The sequence below is a fragment of the Phocoena sinus genome, chromosome 9, assembly GCF_008692025.1.
Source record: "Phocoena sinus isolate mPhoSin1 chromosome 9, mPhoSin1.pri, whole genome shotgun sequence".
NCBI lineage: Eukaryota > Metazoa > Chordata > Mammalia > Artiodactyla > Phocoenidae > Phocoena > Phocoena sinus.
Window position 1 is genome coordinate 8927505 of NC_045771.1, and position 17262 is coordinate 8944766.

At 35.9% G+C, this 17262-nt stretch overlaps 1 protein-coding gene across 1 annotated transcript in view; it reads right to left on the reverse strand.

Annotated features, from left to right (window-relative positions):
- The window catches only part of CNTNAP2 (contactin associated protein 2), a 2098245-nt gene that overhangs the window by 1417141 nt on the left and 663842 nt on the right, over nucleotides 1-17262 (reverse strand). Inside the window, exon 4 of the mRNA XM_032643309.1 lies at nucleotides 1623-1816. Within this exon, the coding sequence (XP_032499200.1) occupies nucleotides 1623-1816 (194 nt within the window). The remainder of the gene's footprint in view (nucleotides 1-1622; nucleotides 1817-17262) is intronic.

Below are 17262 nucleotides of genomic sequence, written 5' to 3' on the forward strand. Positions count from 1 at the left end.
TCCTTCTTTTTGTTTAGTATTGATGGTTTTACTTGATTTTGGTTATGGTTGCCTTTTAAAATAATTAAACTAAAATAGATCCCTCAACATTTAGTATTTTAGAATAATTTATTTATATGGTGTGAATACTTGAGTGAATATACACAACTTTCCAATTTAATTAAAATAATTTTAAGAGTAAGTGGATTAAACTTTATATTTTTCTCTCCTAATAAAAGGATAAAGTGCCTATAGATCTGTAATAGGGGTTTAAACTACGACTATAATATGAGAATGTTCTTTTCTTACCACAAATCACTGCTCCCACTCCTCTAAATTATTTCTTCATAAGTTCAACAGTTTACTCAAATTGAAGATCTCTGTCTCGAAAAATATCAGTGTCATTAATATAACTTCTACTTACATGATTCTGATATAATAGGTCGGGGTGTGCCTGGTATCCATATACTTTAAATTCTTCTCAGGTGACTCAATGGAGAGCCCAGATTGAGACCTGCTGCCCTAAACCTTGAATAGAAACTGCAGCCTAAGGAAACTCTCTTCAATCAACAAGAATGAATGAATGAATGAATGAATGAATAGCTTCTCAGCGGTTTCAATAGATAAATACTGGCAAATGCACACACCTCAGAGTGAGGACTAGTAATATTTTAAAACGCTTAACACTGAGGAGGGGATGCTAATCGTGGTGCCTGATGTGTTCCAGAGCTGTGGCTGCTCTTTCATTTGCTTTCTCTTTAAAAGAAAACTATTTTTCTACCTTATTTTTCTCTTCATAGGTAGCTAAGAAGTGGTGCTTCATCCAAACAGGCCCTCATTGAAACAAAACAGAAAACCGGACTGGGGCTGGCTTCCAGCAGGAAGTGAACCGTTGCAGAGTCCACAGTCCCCCCGCCCTGTGTCCATCAGCTCCTCTAAGCACTTTTGGCAATAGACCTTCTTACCTGTCGGCCTTTAAAGATTTAATTAAATATCTTCAACAGAAACAGTCTGAGGCAAATAAGTGTGAGCAGACATAAGAAATGGAAACCTAAGTCAGGAGAATTTCTTTCTCATTCTACTTGCTTAATTCACAGTTCAGAATTTGCATACAATGTGTACCACTGCAGATCTGTTCTACAGACAAAAATATAGTTACTTGAAATATTGTGCTTAAAGAACTCTAATGTTCTATCATCATTACATTATTTACCAGATACTTTTCTTTTTTTGTTCAGGTTTCAACACAGTTTTATCGGGTGGTTTTGTTTTCTGTGAAATACACCAGAGGTTGGGGGAGGGGACACATTGACTTTACAATATAAGGGTTTTCCACCACTAAGGAAAGGCACGGGGTGGGGCAGGGTAGGGCATATTGGGGATTGGATTCATTTTCCCACCTTCTTTTGCTTTGCTCACATTTCTTTTCTCTCTCAGCAAGTACCGGAGGACATAAACACAAAGAAACAAAAATAGCAAGATGAACCTCCAACCAGGCTACTCCCAAGCCTTTCCCCAGGCTGCACCAGGGCTGGGAGGAGCCGGGTAGCTGCTCCCCAGCCCTAGGACACACAGGAGTCTGCTACCATTTTCAAATATCTGCAACTCAATTCTATGTCTTTGCCTTTCTGACAATGACTCACCCAGATATTCCCATCTTGATGGTAGGGTTTCCAATTTCTCCCTGTGTCGCTGTAGAGCAGGCGGTATTGGGTCACCCAGTCTGAGCTGCTGTATCTTCCTTGGGTTGCTATGGCACTGATCTGCTTTCGATTGCCAAAGTCAACCTGAAGCCATTGATAATGGTCACTGTCTGATGGAGACCATCCTCCAGCACCTGAATAAGGTAGAGACAAGAGGGTGAAACAGGTATTTAATGTTGAAATTCTACAATTGACAATGGATCATTCTGCATCTTTTAATTGCCTTGGTAGTACCATATTTCACAGATACCTTAGGAAGTGTCCTTTAGATGCCACTGGGACTTCAACTAATATTCTTAAAGCTGGGTAACATTGATACTCTAGCCTCCTTATGGTGTAATTATGTGCTCATTTTCTCCTGAGCAAATGTCTTCATAATTCCTCGATTAGGTCTTATTAGTACATGTCAAAGTCTAATTGGCTAAGGGTTGATCAATTTACCATGAATTCTTCAACTAGAAGTCACTAGGAAAAGATATGTAACAATCTATTATTTCCTCGTGTCAGGGTTTATCTTTTAGTAGACCATAAATGAAACAAAAAGCCATTATACACAACTCTACAATATATTTTACTTTAGAAAGTTCAGAGTTCAAAGGATGCTAGTATAGTTCTCAAGATGAGGCCTAATATTGCATTAAGCCCTTGGACTCCTGAGAACTAAGATGTATAGTAAATCAGGCAATACATTTACTAACACTTAAGAGGTAGACAACCGATGACTCTAGATAAACACATTTCTAGGAAAAGAATTTGAGTCACTAAATGAAGTGAAACTTCTTTTGGTAAAATAAAATAAGTGACTGGCAAATAGTAAGAATGCAAAAATTCTTACTCTTTTATTAGAAAAATAACACTAACATAGATAGAACAAAAAGAGTCCTAATTTATAGCATTATGTAAAATAATTATGGTTGTACATAAATACATTACAGAAAATATGGCATAATGCTTAGTGCTAAGAGGCGATATAATTTTTTGAGTAAGTTTGGTTACTAATGGGAGTAAATAATAGAAAAATATTCAACAAATTATCCAATATACGGTGTATCAAAACATGTGCATCACTTTTCAAATAAGGAATTTAAATGCTGACAATAAAATAATTTATTTTATGAGGAGTATGCTAATAAAGGTCATTTTGTAAATCATCACTGATATATCATTCATGTCATCATGTTTATATGGCTTATTTCTGCTTTCAGCCATGACACAATAGCTCTCCCACCACAAAAAAATTACAAAACTGACAAAATGTATACAATTCCCCTTTTAAGGGATTGGACAACAGAGAGTATTGGACCCTGATCCATGAGAGAAGATAAACAAATGAGGTGAGCCCTGCCAGCTTCCTGGCTTTCTGCCTGGTTCACTTTCCAGATCATGGCACATGGAAGACTATTCCAAACAGGTACAGCAGCATCACTGAGATGGAGACAGAGCAGAATCCAAGCTCCTGAGGAACCTGGCGTTTATAGGACAGAGTACCAGGCAGGGGGCAGCTGTGCAGAGAAGGGGCTCTGGAAATGTACATAGGGTCACCAATGAGTCTCAGCAGTTCAGACTCTGAATGAATACTAAGTTGTGTATTTGCAGACCAAGACTCCACTAGACCAGGTAAGGGGAGATCTGAAGTGAACCACGGTCAGAGGCTGCACAGGGCTGTAAGTAGTCTGATTTCAGACCGGACAAGATTGAGAGAACTTGAACAAACCTAGGCATTCAGTAGAGATCTCAGAAAGGGAGTAGAGTAATTTAATCCTACTGTGGACACATCTGAACAAAGGTTGGTAACAAGCATGAAAAAAGATCAATCTGACCCACAAATAAATTAACTCCTCGGTTGAATGAAACTCAACACTCCATTAAGGAAGACCATGAGAGTTTACTTTTCATGAAACTTTCATGAAAACATGAAAGAAACTCAACAAAATAGAATCCATAATGTCCAGTACAAAATTTTTTAAAATATTAGTTATTTGGGGAAGCAGTAAAATGTGACTCATAACCAGAGAAGTCGGTCAATAGAAATAGAAAAATGACAGATGATGAAATGAGCAGATCAGGACCTTAAAACGGAGATTATAAATTTGCTCCATATTTGAACAAGAACATATAGATACTGATGAAACAAATATGAAACCTTAATGGGGAAAAGAAACAACAAAGGAGAGCAAAATGGAAATTTTTGAACTAAAAATATACCTGAAAATAAAACATTTACTGGATGGGCTTACCAGCAAATTAGAAAACTGAGAAGAAAACATTAGTATACTTAAATACAGGTCCATACAAACCCTTCAAACCAAAGCTCAGACAGGGTAAAAAGGCTTAAAAATGAACAATGCTTCAGTAACCTGTAGGATAACATTAAATATCTTACCAATCATGCAAATGGGGTAAGAAAAGCAGAAAGGGTAGAGACTGAGGCAGAAAGAGATACATCTGAAGAAATAATAGTTGAAAAATATGAACCCAAATATCTGAGAAATTCATTGAACGCCAAGCAGGGTAAATACAAAGAAAAACACACCAAGGCACGTCATAAAGAACTGATAAAAAAGCAATGTCAAAGAGAAAATCTTAAAACTGTTCAGAGGGCAATAACATCTCAACAATAGCAATGCAAGCCAGTGAACAAGGGAACAACATACCTGAAATCATGAGAAGAAAAAGAAAGTGTCAATGTAAAATCTACATCCAGCAAAAATATCCTTTAAACATGAAAGTAACATAATGATGTTTAGGACAAATGCTGAGAGAATTCATCATCAATAGGTATGCTGTATAAGAAATGCAAAATTTTAGCTTCAAGGAAAATTGGCCATACGGAAATTCACATCCACATGAAGAAATAAATGCTGAAAATGGTAAACATGTCACTAAATATAAAATATTTGTTCATGTTTTAAAATTTCTGTAGAAGATAATTGAGTGTTTAGAACAAAAATAGTAACAGTGAATTAGAGGGTTTATAACAGATGTAGAAGTAAAATGTATGACTACAATAGCACAAAGGGTAGGAAGCAAGAAATAAATATACCGCACTGAGTTCCTTACGCTACATTTGAAGTGATACAGTATTATCTGAAGCATTAAACCCTAGATCAAGGGTTTGCAAACGTTTTCTGTAGGGGGTTAAACACTGAGTATTTTAGGCTTTGCAGACCATGCTACCTCTCTCATAACTACTAAACTCTGCTGTTGTAGCATGAAGCAGCCATAGAAGATCCAGAAACAAGAGTGTGGCTGAGTTCCAATAAAACCTTATTAATAAAGACAGGGGGCTGGCTGGAGGGCTGTAATGTGTCAACCTCTGCCCAAGATCAACTTCTGAAAAGAGAGGACATTTAAAAATCTGTGCATTTTACTATATCTAAATTATACTTCCAAAGCATTTTTAAAAGATTTATGTATATAATGTGTGTGTGTATATAGTCTACATACATGCTTTCTACAGAAAGTGTGTATAACTACCTCATAACTACTTTCTCCGTCTTCATTCTCCTATTTCTTCAAACCACACTTCTACAAGAATGATGTTTCTAAAATACAAATTAATCATATTTACTCCCAGACCAATATTTTTCAATTGATCCTCATTGCCTCGAGAAATAAATGGCCCACGCCTTCACACACAAAAGACATGCCTGGAACATGCCCTCTACACCTACACAAATCCTCCCTCAACTTATCCTGGGGAATTATTATTTTTCCTTCATGGTTCAGCAAAGAGATCATAAATACATTTTCTTATCCGTTAGATATATAATTCCAAACTTTGGCAAAATTCTATACCCAACTGCACATAAAGTTCTATCTGTGCATTGTTAAAAAGGTGACTTGGTCATTGAAGTAAACAAGCAAATATTACCGTGAATAAAATGAGAAAAATATGTGCATTTGATTGATGAAATTTAGAGCATTTCCCCTAACTAGTTTTTCCAAAAAAAAAAAAGAATCCAGAATAAATTTTCTTAAGTTACCCATTTTTTGCTACATTACAATTTTTCAATAAGGAAGCAATTAACATACAGCTACTTAATCCCATTTATCTCATTACTATCAAAAAATGAATTTATTGTCAACTTTAAGGGAAGCAAAAAAATCTAAAAGCAATGAAAATGTAAGTCAAAACTTATTCCTTAGCAGAAAGATATGTGGAGAGAATAGTGATTAGCCTCAAGGAGAGGGCAAATGTCAGGCTTTCATAAGGAACATGGTGAAAAGATGGATGAGAAGTTTCTTGTTTCTCTTTGATCTCTCTAGCAATTTAATTTGGGGAAGTTGATTACTTTGTTCATTTGGCTTGTGACATGGGTAACCTCTATTGATCCAAGGATTAAGAATGATACCTCTTTCATGACAAAAACCTCAGGAAATGGTATATAAGAGAGCAGAAGGGCTCCCCCAATATATCATGGAGAGTATTAAGAAAGAGGGCAAAAGTGTTCCCAGTGAATATTGTGGTAGCTCAAAGGAACTAACTACCTTTGAGCTTTGAGCTTTGAGTGGAAAGTAGAAGAGGAGGTAAAGGAGGTAGAGATACTGAACATTCATAAACTCTTAGCTTCTAAGATTATCTAAGAATAACTCTTATCTAGAAATAATAGAACCAAATTAGATAACTAATAAATTGTTACAGTGACTTGAAAGATACGTACTTACGTAGAACACCTACTATTCCCTAAACACTAGGAGGCTGTTCCTTCACCCCCTTTTTCTTCCTCTTTCTCTCTCTCTCCCTCTCCCCTTTCACCTCCCTCCACCCCTCCCTCTCTTTCTCTCTCTCTTCTTTTTTTCCTCTCTCTCACATACACACATTTCTCTCCCTCCATATATGTGTGTGTGCATGTGTGCGGGTGAGTGTGTGTGAACTATAAAGATACTAGTGTTTGCATGCTGGGTGCCCACCCTACTGGGGTTACTTGAGCAAAGAATTATAATAGAGAACTTGGAGAAATGGATGAAACCAACACTCTAAACTCAGGGATAGCTTATAATTGTGATAGACATTTCCGCTTTGTAATTTGTAAATTAGAACCTCTGAGAGCAAAGAGAAACTTTGTGTGTGGTTCAAGAGAGGACCTGGAGTTTCTTTTCCAGTGATAAATGGCTCCTGTATAAACCTGATGCCAAAGCAGATGGTTATAACGCCACCAGAGAATACAAGCCTCGATTCTAACTTAACAGAAAAAGGTAGAAAAACATTCAATTAAGGGTAGAACTACCTTTAATGACTGGTTGAGAAATATGTATCAGATGAAAAGAATAAATTGAAAAGGAGACTTGCAGGCCAGATAGCATTATGAGTTCTATCTGAAGTAGGATTAATATGCTTCAACCAAGTATAGACACTTGTTGATTGGAAGTAGCCAGAAAAGAGAGCCATGGCCGTTAATTAATGTCTGTCATGAGCTAGAGAAGGGAAAACGGCCATGCCACCATCATTCCTAAAACATGGAATAAACTAATAAAATAATTCTAAAATAAAAGAGTGTAAAAGTTAATTTTGAAACAAAATAGAAGAAAAAAGATGTGATTTTATCAGAGTATAGGAAATTACCTCCAGAGACAAATTAGGACATAAGGAGAGAAGCATAGCTGCTTTAACTTTTTGAAACATTCAGATTATATCTCAAAGGACTGGTTTGGGGCTTCCCTGGTGGCGCAGTGGTTGAGAGTCCGCCTGCCGATGCAGGGGACGTGGGTTCGTGCCCCGGTCCGGGAAGATCCCACATGCCGCGGAGCGGCTGGCCCCGTGAGCCATGGCCGCTGAGCCTGTGCGTCCGGAGCCTGTGCTCCGCAACGGGAGAGGCCACAACAGTGAGAGGCCCACATACGGCAAAAAAAAAAAAAAAAAAAGGACTGGTTTGACTCATAAATGTAACATTAGCTTCCTTGAATATTTATCAAAGGAGCTGCCAGAAAAGTAAAGGTAGCTAAAAACAAACAAAAAACAATAACACCCCCTCCAAAAAACAAACAACATAAAATTTCAAGACAAAGGACGTAGAAAAACAATAAACAAGAAGGCTCTTCTTCAAAATCAAGTGTGTGGATTATGAACATTTAAAATAAAAGGGAAATGGTCTGGGGGTTGGTGATACTGAGGGTGGTGTTGGTGGGTTATAAGGATTTCCTGTTTTGATCACATTTTTTTTTAAATAGGAGACAGTAAATTTCATCACTGTACCTCCAAGTTAACTTTAGCAAAGCATTTGGCAATATCTCTGATAAGTATAAAATAGTAAAATGTGGTCTGGGACATAGCAGTTTTAGGTAAGTTCAAAAATGGTTAATAATTATGCCCCAAATATGTTGATTAAGGACTGTGTCAACTTGAAGCTAGGTCCTAATGGTATGCCACAGGCTTTCGCTCTGTATACTGTCATTTTTAATATTTTTATTATCTAAGACATGGAAGACATGCTCATGAAATTTGTCAGTTACATAAAGCTGGAAAAGAGACCTAATACGGTAACTAGCTGGATTATGATGTTAAATGTTTGACCGGCTGGAAATCTGAGCTTCTCCTAGCAAAATTTGTTTTAACGTTAATGATAACCTAAAATGCCCATTTTGAACAAATGCATTATCAACTTCATTATTAAGGTGCATAATGCTTAGAAATAATTATGCAACCTTAATTTACTTTATGGGTAGTGCAGTGTTAAAATTACGGCATCTAACTATGATACTATATTTGCAGTACTGCATTCAAACATTTTGATACATTTTAATTAAGGCTTTACACATAAATAGAAAAAGAAATCACAAGCATCTAGTATTAGGAATTATCACAAAATGAACATAACCATATAATCACCACCTAGATCTATAAGGAGACCATTGCCAGCGACACAGACGTTCTCACTGTGTCCTTTTCCGAACATGGTCACCTCTCTCCTCCCCACTGAACTGCCCCAGAGATTCATCCATGGCATTGTGTTTAGCAGTAGACTCTTCATTTTCTTTGCTGCCTAATACTACATTGTGTAATGTACTGCTCTTTATTGATCCATTATTCTAGGGTAGTGTTAAACATGTTTATATCTCCAGTTTGGAGCTGTTATGAATAATAATACAGCCATCAACATTTGTGTTCATGTTTTTCAGCACCTCTTTGTGCTTTTCTGTTGGGTATATGCCCAGGAGTGGAATTATGTGTCCAAAAATGTTTGTATTTTTAAAATTGAGTCTATTTTGCTAACAATTTTCCAAAGTAGTTGAACTGATTTTTATCCCCTTTGCCCAATGCACGCCAGTAGTGTCGCAAGTGTTTCTGCTGTTCCACATCTTTGCCAAAACTTGGCATAGTTAGCCTTCTTTTTTGTTGTTGTTGTGTCTTAAATTTAGTTTAGACATTCTGGCTCATTGCAGGTTTACTTTGCATTTTCTTGATAACTACCTTCATTCTGTTGATACTAAGACTTATTATAAAACTACTGTACATTAAGACAAAATTTTATGCATGCAAGGATAGACAAATAGGCCAAATAAACAAAATATAGATCCCTGAAACAAAACTGCATGTATACATGTGTATATCAGCACTTAATTTGTGACAAAGGTAGCATAGGAAAATAGAGAAAGAAGGTATTTTTTCAATACTATATTCAGGGTCAACTGGATATCCACATGAAAAAAAGGGAAATGTAGCCCTGCCTCATACTATACTGAGATCAAGCTAAAAATGTTTAGATTTAATTGTGAAAAGTAGAACACTGAAGCTTGTAGAAGATGAATTAAGAGAATAACATTATATTCTTGGGGTTGGGAAAGATTTCTTAAACAGGACTCAAAAGCACTAGCTATATAGGAAAAGATAGATAAATTGGATTATGTTAAAATTAGAGATTATTATCAAAAGACATTAATAAGAGGGTGAAATGGCTAACATGGATTGGGGGAAGGTATTTCCAAACATATAAGAAGGAAAATGCTCATATCCAAAGTGTATAAACAAGTCCCACAAATCAATAAGACACATTCAGACAACCCAATTTTAAACATGGGCAAGGAACCTTAACAGGCAGTTCACAGAAAAGGACAATAGGCTATAAAACATCTAAAAGGTGCTCAACCTCATGGGCTTGACATGTTCAAAAAATTAAAAAACTAAGAATGTTCAAAGAGAGTACCTACAATGCTAAGAGGACTTAATCTTACAATATTGCTTTGAAGGGACCAAAGACGCTTATGCTTTGTAACAGAAAAGGAAGGAATAACTTAATTTCCAACTTCTACTACCTAAAAGACTAGAGATGTAAAGTTTCCCAGTGATGTAACAACACAAAACATTCCAAAAGTATATATGCTTTATGTATAAAAATTATTTACTTTAAACTCATCTTCTTGAAATTAATATTTTGCTTAAACTAAATGAAGATTTTACCTTTTAACTCAATACTCTCAATTATATTTATCTGTCCACAGATTACTCATTATACCATAAATTCTTTTCATTTTGGAATTTGACCAAGGAAGAAAACTGGGGACTTCCCTGGTGGCACAGTTAAGAATCCACCTGCCAATTCAGGGGACACGGGTTCGAGCCCTGGTCCGGGAAGATCCCACATGCTGCGGAGCAACTAAGCCCGTGCGCCACAACTACTGAGCCTGTGCTCTACAGCCCGCGAGCCACAACCACTGAAGCCCGCATGCCTAGAGCCCGTGCTCCGCAACTAGAGAAGCCCCACAATGAGAAGCCTGTGCGCCGCAACAAAGAGTAGCCCTCGCTCGCCGCAACTAGAGAAAGCCCATGTGCAGCAACGAAGACACAACACAGCCAAAAATTTAAAAAAAAAAAAAAAGAAAATTGAATATCAAACTGATTTTAAGAAATCTGAAACAAATACTTTGCTGGGAGAACAAGTTTCCTTATTAAATATGATTGTTCCTTCAAGCGTCCAGCATACTACACTAAGAAAATTTGCAGGGACGTCTCTTTACAACGTTGAAAATACCCAGATATGAATTGCATCATTAGAATCAGTAAATTTCTTGCAATTAGGAAAGATTAAAAGCAAATTCATCTATTAGGCCTCTGTTTACATATTCATCACTTCAGAGGCTGTATCTAAGCTGCAAGAAATAGACACTGCAGGGCAAGTTTGGTTCCATGTACTTTTCAAAAATATAAAATATTTTCAGGGAATTTTATAGGTCAATTATATATTAAGATCTCTGATTTAAGAATATCAATTTGTTTTTGAAAATGTCAATTTTTACCTTAGGATTGTGCTGTACGAGAGAAGAAAAATTAAACCGACACATAAGAACTGTACAGCCGCATAAACTGCATTAAGGCTAGATAGGAGTTGAAACTAATGTGAACCCAAAATTAAGTTTGATCAGCTTTGAAGTTTGAAGTTTGAAGACACAGAGCAATTTCCATTCTCATCACAAAGAGTAAATCTTCACAGGAGGTAGGCCTGGGCCAGGATGTAAAAGTGAAACTTGTACACAAGTCTAATGAAAAATAAGAATTACATTTGATTAGAAAATCTTGAACCATAATATGACCATAATTTTTAAATTTACTTACCAAATAGTGTAAATGATGTATGATCTTATTTTTTAAATGTCCTGGAAATACTATGACTGGGAGAAAACAGACTCTTTGTGTGTGTTATTTCAGGTGATGGTATTAGGAAAGGAAAGTTAAAGTTATAAATAGTCAGATTTCAATGTAACAATTTTTAAGACATCAAAATAACACCAACAGTAGAATGGATTATCACAAGAAGTAGTGACCTTTCCATTAACGGGGATACTCAAGTGAAAGCTGCATAATAAGTATCTCTTTATAGGGGAATTTTACATAGGCAGGGAGATTAGACTCAATGTCCATTAATTTCATTTACAAAGAAAGTTGAAATGAAATACAAACTATTATGTTGAATTTTTTATCAAGTTGTTTTAAATTTCTTACTGCCTTTAAACTAACAGTTATGATCCAAGCTTTGGTTGATCTATTTTATTAACATCAGGGGAGATGTTACTTATACCATTGCTAAGTAACATTTGACTATATATAACTTTTATTATTAAAAAGAATCTGGTCATTTCCATTTTTACTATGGATAATTCTCCTGGTTCACTCATTCAGCAATTATTTACAGAGCACTTCTATATGCCGGCCGTTAAGAATTTTAAAAAATAATTTTTCAATAAGCAATTTTTACTTGACTTTTTTTATACTTGAGGATACAATCTATTTATTTGGAAAATGTACAAGAATATTCTTTATTGAATAAGCATTTTATTACTGGGAAAACCAGATACCTAATATACTTTTAATGTGCATAGAAATGAGGTCTCGTTTGAAAAAAATAAAGGTAAATTAAAATACCACAAAGTCAGGGTCAGTGAAGTCATGTTTCTTCTTTGCACCTGCTAGGAAGCTGCTATTTGATCCTCACCTGTAAGAAATGCTGAAGAACCCTTGTATTGATACATGTGGGCAAGGGGTCAATTTTATGTTAGTAAATCTACTGTTTACTTCATCTCTGGTAAGCATTCCTATTAAAGTCTACGGAATTTTGAAAACAAGATGATTAATTAGAAACGATTTGCCAACCGGTCAAATGCACATTCGCTGGCATCGTACAGAAAATGTCATCATTCCCAAGATGTTATTCTTTGTGATAAGAAAAGTAAAAACACTGTTCTCTGTGCAGCTCACAAAAAATTGTTTGGTGGAGGCGAAGGAGATAAGTTTATAGGTTAAAAAGGGCTTCAGAGCTCAAACATGTATCTTTAGGTTATCAAATATATCTGACCTCTATTTACAGGGAAGACTGAAAGACGGATATAGCTGCAGAAATCAATTAAGTCGTGCAACTCCAAACAAATCCTGAACGAGTGCATAAGTAAACTCAGGATAACCAACTTTTTCAAGTCAAGGATTGAGTTTTATTTATCATTTAGTAACCACCGCCAAGTATGGTTCCCTAGACACAAGAATAAAGACACTCAATAAATACATGTTAAATAAATGAATGCAAGAATTAATTAAATTATAAGTGAATATATGAATGGACTAACTGATAAATAAATGACACTCTGGAAGTAAAAGCCCTGAAACAAGAGGGCAAAAATCTTGGGCCCAAGGATCTATGCAAGAAACGCATAGATCATGAAAGACATATATAAATGGATCTGTAATAAAAAAATTTTTGAATAATACTAGTGATTTACATTGTATTTTCGATGAAGAGGGATGGGAATTTTTGCCATTGCACTCACTATATTTATTCTAGATATTATTCTTTTTTTATATAAAAGCTAATTTATTAAACCTTTGTCCACAAAGATGAACATACCTGTATAGCAAGCTTATATGAAGATTGAAGTTACAAAAAAGTAAAAGTGTTATTAAGACTGATGCATGTAAATCACTTACAAAAATACCCGAAATGGGATAAAGCTGCTCATCCCTGATTTTTCTCATTTGGTTCACATAGTTGAAATATGAACTTTAAATGGTTATTTAAATATTAGCGTATTCTCACTCAAGAATATGTGTTTCTTCATTAAAAATATATCATTTGGTTGCTGTTATCAATTAAATCTTCATAAATTAAATCTTTAGCCACTATGTTTAAAAGGGCCTTAGACTGTATCAAAACTCTAGCACTCAAAGTGGACAAAACTAGGAATGGAGTAGTTGTCTAGAATTCCACTTTAGCAAGTTTTGCTTGGTCTACAGTTATTCCTTATGCATTAGCACGGCCCAACATGGCAGGAAGCAATCAGCCAACAGGGTTCAGGAGAGTGAGTGGACAGTGTATTTTGTTGAGCTGGAAATGAGCAAGGACCTTCTCAGTTGTTCCACGAGGGATGGGGGATCTTGGCATTGGTCTGCTCCAGAGGTACCCAGGAGACTTGACTGAGGATGCACAATTCAAGGTTAAAGTTTAAAGAATTCAGATGTAACTCATCACAGTAGGAAATTCCTTTAAGTTCTGTAGCAGCTTTTAGCTAAGTGGCTAAAATTAAGTGAATTTCAAAATGGATTCTCGTGTATATCATAAAAACCTAGGCTCCAGCTAGAATTTTGTACAAAATAAGGCTTGGCTATTTATTATTGTTTCCTTCACTTAAGAAAGAATAAAGGCCAGAGACACATTTACAAAATGGAAATATTCTCACTGTTAACTAAATATAGCTTATTGTTTATTAACAAAATAATTCAGGATGCAAATAATATCTCCCTGCCATCTGCATCAGGGATCTCTTTATTGAAGCCTCATTATCTTCTGGGGCAGAGGCTTTGCCATAAAAGAGATCACTGGAAGAAATGCAGAATTGCAAAAGGAAATGCACATACTGCCTGTGCATTAACAAAATCTGTTATTGTGCATGCAATCGTGTCAATGACAGATGCAAATAATATATGCAGGATTGTATGCAAAATTGTCTGTGGTGGGTACAGTGACAGTCAACTGATGGATGCAAATTTTATATGTACAATGATGCTCGCACAATGCAAAGCTGTTCTATGCAACGATACAAGGGAAATATCTTATTGTATATGCAATGATTTTTAAGCTAGGTCCACATGAAAGTACAGAAAGATGAGGCCATTTTCCACTGACATATCATGATAATTGAGACAGATATTTCTGCTGACTTGAAGTGGAAAATTGACTTATATCTCCACTTTTCAAATTTGTATACTCAGGCTCAGACTAGGATGGAGCATTTCCAAATGTTTGAAAACATAGGTTATAGAGACTTTCTCTGCTAAAGTAGTATTTTTTTAGAGAGAAGATGCAAAGGGATTATGCTCAAGATCAATATAGTTAAGTACAGTAAACATGTCCTTTAGATCAAATTCAAATGTATTTTATGAGTTCTCTGATCTTCCCCATAACTCATGCATAATAAGTGCCTTCCTCTTCTTAGGTCAGCACTTTCTGTGCATAATTTTTATTTCAATCCTAACCTCAGTTCCTGGACGGCAGCAGTCATTATGTCGTTCCCAATTCATGCTTAGAATTCTTTTTATCCTTATGAAGGGGTACAGTACCATAACAGGCTTTTTCAGTAAATATCTACTGTAACTACAGAATCTGTTTTAGTAAAGATTTTTGGCATTCATATACCTGGCAACACAAAACTCTCACCAAAAATGTAGTGGGTGTATTTTGATATAAAGAGAAAATATTAATAGTAGTTCCATCTCCCTAGGCACTGAATGAGTAGGGAAACAACACTAGGAGAGAGATATATAACAAATGGGCATTGGAAATACAGTTGCTTTTAGTAAAATCTTCAATAGATGTTACCTTCGTATACATAAAGGTATCAATTTTCCTTGCAAAGAACTTCCTTAATGGGTTTTTCCATAGGGCAAGCTTGAAATTGGCTGTTCTAGCAGTGGAACAGAATGGCAATTTAGAGAAAAAAGTAAAAAAAAACATATCAAAACAAAACAGGACCAAAATGTTTTATACATCTTTACAGGATTAACATGTTCTGCTTTCAGGAAAAATGTCTCACATCTTCATGACCACCAAATCACTAATTTTGACTCTTCAAAATAGAATTATATCTATAGTCTGAGATTGAGGCAATATAGTATAACAGAAAGCCTACTGGAGTAGAATCAGGAAGAAATGGGTCCCTTTGTACTGCTATAATAAGAACACCACAGATTGGGTGTTTTCATAATTCTGGAGGCTGGCAAGCCCAAAATCAAGGCATTGGCAGATTCCGTGTCTGGAGAGAGCCACCTTCTTGGGTCATAGATGGCCAACTTCTCCCTATGTCCTCATGTGGTAGAAGAGGTGAGGGCTCTCTCACTGGGGACTCTTTCATAAGGGCAATACCGTCATCATGATGGCACCACCCTCATGACCTAAGCACCTCCTAAAGGTCCCACCTCCAAATATCATCACAATGGAGGTTAGGTTTCAACACATGAATTATAGGGGAACACAAATATTCAGTCTGTGGCAGGTTCCAAACCTAGTTACAAAATAAATTTGTGTTACCAAATGTAAAATAGAGAGCTAGTGGGAAGCAGCTGCATAGCACAGGGAGATCAACTCAGTGCTTTGTGACCACCTAGAGGGGTGGGATAGGGAGGGTGGGAGGGAGACGCAAGAGGGAAGAGATATGGGGATATATTTATATGTATAGCTGATTCACTTTGTTATAAAGCAGAAACTAACACACTGCTGTAAAGCAGTTATACTCCAATAAAGATCTTAAAAAGAGAAAAAAGTTTGTGTTGCCATATGGAATATGGTGTCCGAATGATAAGCATCAACATTTTGATTCATCCATGGTAAAGATTCAAAGAAAAGTCATAATAGTATTTGATGAAGAACTTTGTAACAAGAAGACATAATATTTTTGGCATAAGTGCTTTGATAAATAATGTTCTCATGATTTTGTTAGCCATCTCATTCACAAAACATTGCCTTAGAAAAACACCTAAAACCCAATGATTGTAGGAGTCAAGCAATGAGCAGTATGAGAGACAAGTGCAGGTGAGACAAATAACTAATGTAAGTTTAAAACCCATTTCCTTTTTTTTCCTGTTTTGTCTATTTTTCTTTATATTTACTGACATACAACAGAGGAGCAAGAAATAAAGGCACTGAATTGCTAACTAGACAGTTGTTGATTAATTCCTCAATAACATGATCTTCAACTTTGTGATAACCACAGAGCTTATAAAAAACAGCTGTAGGAAATATTCATATTTTAAGGTACCAATGAACACCAGCTTTGTATTAACAAATATACCAATATAAAGAAAAACAACCCACAACTCACCAGCCTGAGGGTAACTGACCTCATATTTATACTATACATCTTCTCTTGTAATTCAGAAAGCATAAGATGCTCTGAATTTCTCATTTCTCATGAACACTGCTTGTAATACCTAACAACTTCCGATCAAATTACAACGGTAACTTTGTTTTATGTTGGAAACAAAATACCACTATGACTGGTACATGAAGAACAAATTGTAAGGGAGTACAGAGGCTAAGAGAAGAAGTAAAAAAAAATCACAGGTGACTTGGTGTTTAAGGCCCTCTTGGCAGTGGGTGTACAGTGAAGTAGATGGATGGGAGGACTTAGAAAACATGCTGCTGGGCTGGACTTTACGGTGAGGGCTAATGGTGGCAATGGTAAGGGAAAAGAAGAATCAAGAATGTGTGGCCAAAAATAAATTAAAAAGAAAAATAAAAAAGAATGGCTTCCAGATATTTTGGCTTAAGGGAATTAGAGTGTGTTTGGTGTCTATTCCCAACATTAAAAAAATATATAATAAACTAAAACCTATTGGAGAAACAGATTTGGGGAAGGAAATCAGGAGTTGTGTTTCAGCTTTAAGTTTCAGATGTCTACTAGACATTCAAGTCAAGATTCCAAGTAGGTTGTAAATATGCGTCTGGATCTCAGGAAGAAGTCAGGGATTAGGATATAAATATATAAGCCATCGGTATATGGATGATATTTAAAGATGACATTAAAATGAGATGATCCAGTGAGAGAAGTGGGCAGGCTCAAGAACCTAAGAGGACATGCCAAGGCTTGATAACTATTTAGAGCA